Source organism: Apodemus sylvaticus, chromosome 19 (genome assembly GCF_947179515.1).
Source record: "Apodemus sylvaticus chromosome 19, mApoSyl1.1, whole genome shotgun sequence".
NCBI lineage: Eukaryota > Metazoa > Chordata > Mammalia > Rodentia > Muridae > Apodemus > Apodemus sylvaticus.
Window position 1 is genome coordinate 36,930,888 of NC_067490.1, and position 3,983 is coordinate 36,934,870.

The window sequence follows — 3,983 nt, forward strand, 5'->3', positions numbered from 1 at the left end:
ATCGATGCTGGTTCATGGTCACCCTATGAAAAGCATAGTGACAAATGTTTCCTGCCATCACATGCGATCTCAGTCGCACTCTGAGGGAGCTGTTATGGGCATAGGACAAAATGGTGCTCCAAATTATTGATGCTTGCACAGGTAGCGAGCAACACCGCTAGATTCCAATTGACTTAAAATTCCACGCCCATTCAAAAAGGACCAGCATGGCATAAGAGTCGTCATAAGCATATGACCGAACTGCATAAAGGTGGGGAGGTTCTCGCTCTACTTATTGATTTTGGAAATGGGATTTGGGATGGACTTCTGTCCACAAGCGGCAGAGAGAAAGAAAAGAAAAAGATTGTACTGAAACTCTAGCCTCGTGGGGGAAAAAAATCAGGCACCTTGAACCTTGAAAGGTGCAGCTCTCAAGGTTTCATCTCGATACCTTCCTGTCTGTCTTCCTCGTTTTCCTCCACCACCCTGTCTCCAAGGAAGCTATAGGGACCCTGTGAGGTGTCACCCACACAAAGAAGATTGGGTACGGAGATTTCTCTCCAGTCCTGACATGAAGGGATGCGAATGTGCTTAATGTCTTGACTGCCGGGAATGAAGCCAAACACCTTCTGGATCCGATGTCTAATGAGAAGACGGGAATGCTCCTCCGCAGCCTGCTTAAAGAGCACTCTCTCGTTGTGGAGGTGGTTGGCCCAGTAGTGATGCTGCAGAGAGGTGAGGGGGGAGCAACATCTTGCCAGACATTTGGAGACCAGGAGAGTGATGGTTGTCACGACGACCAAAATCCAGCCCAGCATCTACGCATAATCAGCAGGGATTAGTGGGTCCAATCATTGATATGGCAAATATTCAAGAGGTAAGAGGGAACCCTGGCAGACCTCAGAACTAAGATGTGGCTAAAATCTTTGCTTCTGTTTTTTAATATATACTATACAGTGATGGTCATTTGGTATGGAAATATCTGTGATAGAAGGACAGGTCAAGCCATTCCAGCCTAGCCTTCATATTACAAAGGAATCTGACCTGTTAATGTGGGATGGATTCTAAATACCATCCTTGAACTGATAGACGCTATAAACCACCAATTAACCTTATAAAATGTTTAAACCTTGTCCTCTGCCTATAACCCAATCTTGCTTTTTGATCATTAGGTATGGACCCATGAGTCTGTTGGGGGCTTAATTAATATCTGATAATAAATGGTGGTGAAGATGACGCTGTGATGGACACTAATGGCTGGCCTCCCAAGGACTTCAGTGACCTGCTACCAAGTATTCACACACACACACACACACACACACACACACACACATCTCCCTGCATCTATCTCTGTTTCTTATCTCTTGTAGCCAAAGAAGTCAGAAATCAACTATAAGCTATACCTCATAGTTCCTTATTGTTTTCCTTTTTAAATAAACTAGCTTTATTTGTGACTACTTAGTTCCTGCATTTTAAACACTGATTTTTTTTTTGTAGTAGACTCTTTTGTTCACCTCTGTATCATTCTTTTAAAAGTATGTAACAACTAGTAAAGCTAAGAGTGTACAGGCACAGGTGGGCAGCGCAGACATCTTCTGCCTCTGGCTTTTCTCCTACAAGCCTTCACAAGCTCCTCTTCCTGCGCTGGTTTTGTGATTAATCAGTACAATCTAACAAACAACAAAGAGTGACCCACCCACCCCCACCCAAAAAATACTGTGACAAATAGTATCTTAATGGAAACTTCCTCACTTTTCTTCAACTGGGTATTAGTGCAGCATTTAAGGATTCTGCGTGTTGATTTTATTTTTCGTTTTCTTTTCTTTTCTTTCTTTTTTCTTTTTATTTTGGGGGAGGAGGGGTAGTTCAAGACATGATTTCTCCATATAGCCTTGGATGTCCTCGAACTCACTGTGGAGACCAGGACTCGAACTCAGAAATCCACCTGCCCCTGCCTCCCAAGTGCTGGGATTAAAGGTGTAAGCCACCACTGCCTGGCTGATTTTACTTTTTCTAAACAAACAGTGTCTGAATAACTGAAAGATAAGAGGCCAAAATCCATAGAAACCTTTGCAATCAGTGCTTTAAGGTTTAGTGCTTTGAAGATATGTTTTAATTCATCCCTTGGAGAAAGTCATGGATTTTTTTTCTTGCCAAAATATAAAACTGCACTACTGGAATTTAACCTTAAAGTATTGTAGACTCATGTCTTCCTCCTTCACCATCTGTCTGACATTAATCGGTGCATGTACGGACTACATTTAGAATCACCACTGGAGATTTTGAAAACAAAATTGGTCTTCTTGTAATTTCAGAAAAAAGATTTTAAGTATAGAAGAACACAAATGTGAAAACATGCAGGAAAATGAGGTTTAATGATACAGCACTGCTCTGATAATATTTGTCATACTACTAAAATTCACTATTTTTTAAGAGACTAAGTATAGTCATGAGCTTACACGTGTTAGTTCGTTTTCCCATCCACAACCATTTAAGTGATAGATTCTATTATGATCTTCCTTTCACAGCTAGGAACGCAAAATATGGAGAAGTACAGCTTAAAAAAACAAAGCCACAACACCCCTGGTTCTGGAAAGACTCAGTGTAGCAGTATAGGGCAAAACCAGAACAGGGAATTGGGAAGGGGTGGATGGGAAAACAGGGGGAGGGAAAGGGGCTTATGTGACTTTCGGGGAGTGGGGGGGGGCAGAAAAGGGGAAATCATTTTGAAATGTAAATAAAAAATACATCGAATAAAAAAAATGCATACAGAACATAAATGAAAAAAAAAAAAGCCACAACATCAAAACTAAGGTAAAGTAACCTAAGTGAAACAGGCTAACCCTGACATCCTTCCTATCCATGTGCATGCAGCTGACCAGTGAATTCAGATAATATGAGAAACGGTAGACCTGCGATATGTTCGAAATGTTCCTAGAGAATGAAACAAGTTTGGAATAGTAGGCCCAGGGGAGGAGGGTTGCAGGGGGAGGTCATAAACTTACTTGTGACTGGTATCTGTGTAGAAGAGCCACTTCATCTCTTACTGGAATCACATCAGAGGGAGCTGACGTGTAGCACGGAAATCCAGCTAGCATCTCTTCCCGTTGGCTAGGAGTGACATTAGCAAACATCGGGTACTGGTCCACAGAGGCAAACTCACTTGCCGCACATTCATAGTAGGTCCCTGTCAGCAGGGTCACCGTCAGCCACGTCAGGGGAGCAACCAGAGCCCTCCCAGTGATGTCGAAGAGCATGAGGCAGGCCAACCTCCTCTCCACAGGGCTGCTTCTCCGGTACGGAGGGGTACAACTGCAGCAGCAGTACTCGCTGGCCACTGTCCACATTTGGCCTCGTAGAGCATAGCCAGCAATCAGAAGGATCAAGGCAGGGACCACGAGAAAAGCTGAACCATAATAGAAATTTTTTCCGGCTTGACACGGACAACTGAACGTGTAAGAAGAGAACAGTTGCTGTCCACAAGCGGTCAAAATCGCTATCAAAGAATTGATGCACGGTTCGCTTCTGAGCAGAGAAGACGAAATACAGTTGAGATCTGGGCTCATCGTGGAAGCTCGGACACAACCAACTGGTGGCTCTTTCTGAAGGCTAGAGTCTACCAGCTGTGACCATTTTATAGGATTGCACTGGTTTAACTGGTTGTGTCAAGTAACCCGATATCCTTGTGTGTTTAAAGGGTTGTAGACTCTTCTCATATACTTGCAAATCCCGAGCTAATAAATTGACACTAGATCGTAGCTGGGAGAAAGGGAAGGGATCTCGGTTTTCTTGGAAAGAGAACTTCGCAGGGTCTCATCAGGGATGACCACAGCACACTTGCCAGGCACACCCTCTCCATCTTTCCAGGAGCCTCTTTGTACCACGGAAAATGTTAAGCTTTAGACAACACAGCCTAGGAAGCAAAACAGAGACACTCTTATCTCAGTGATAAACAGATTCTCCGGACTAAGCATTACAAAACACAGAGAGATGGAAAGTATCAA

At 43.4% G+C, this 3,983-nt stretch overlaps 1 protein-coding gene across 1 annotated transcript; it reads right to left on the reverse strand.

Annotated features, from left to right (window-relative positions):
* Nucleotides 1–410: 410 nt before the first annotated feature.
* Calhm4 (calcium homeostasis modulator family member 4) lies at nt 411–3,545 on the reverse strand. The gene is made up of 2 exons (XM_052162922.1): nt 2,985–3,545; nt 411–797 (listed from the first exon to the last, which is right to left on the reverse strand). The coding sequence occupies exons 1-2, from the start codon at nt 3,543–3,545 to the stop codon at nt 411–413; spliced, it is 948 nt and encodes a 315-aa protein (XP_052018882.1).
* Nucleotides 3,546–3,983: the final 438 nt, after the last annotated feature.

Coding starts and splice junctions, on each gene's coding strand:
- Calhm4 (XM_052162922.1), bottom strand. CDS start 3,545: ATGAGCCCAGATCTCAACTGTATTTCGTCTTCTCTGCTCAGAAGCGAA. Junction 798..2,984: donor TACACAGATACCAGTCACAA/GTAAGTTTATGA, acceptor GATTATGCGTAG/ATGCTGGGCTGGATTTTGGT.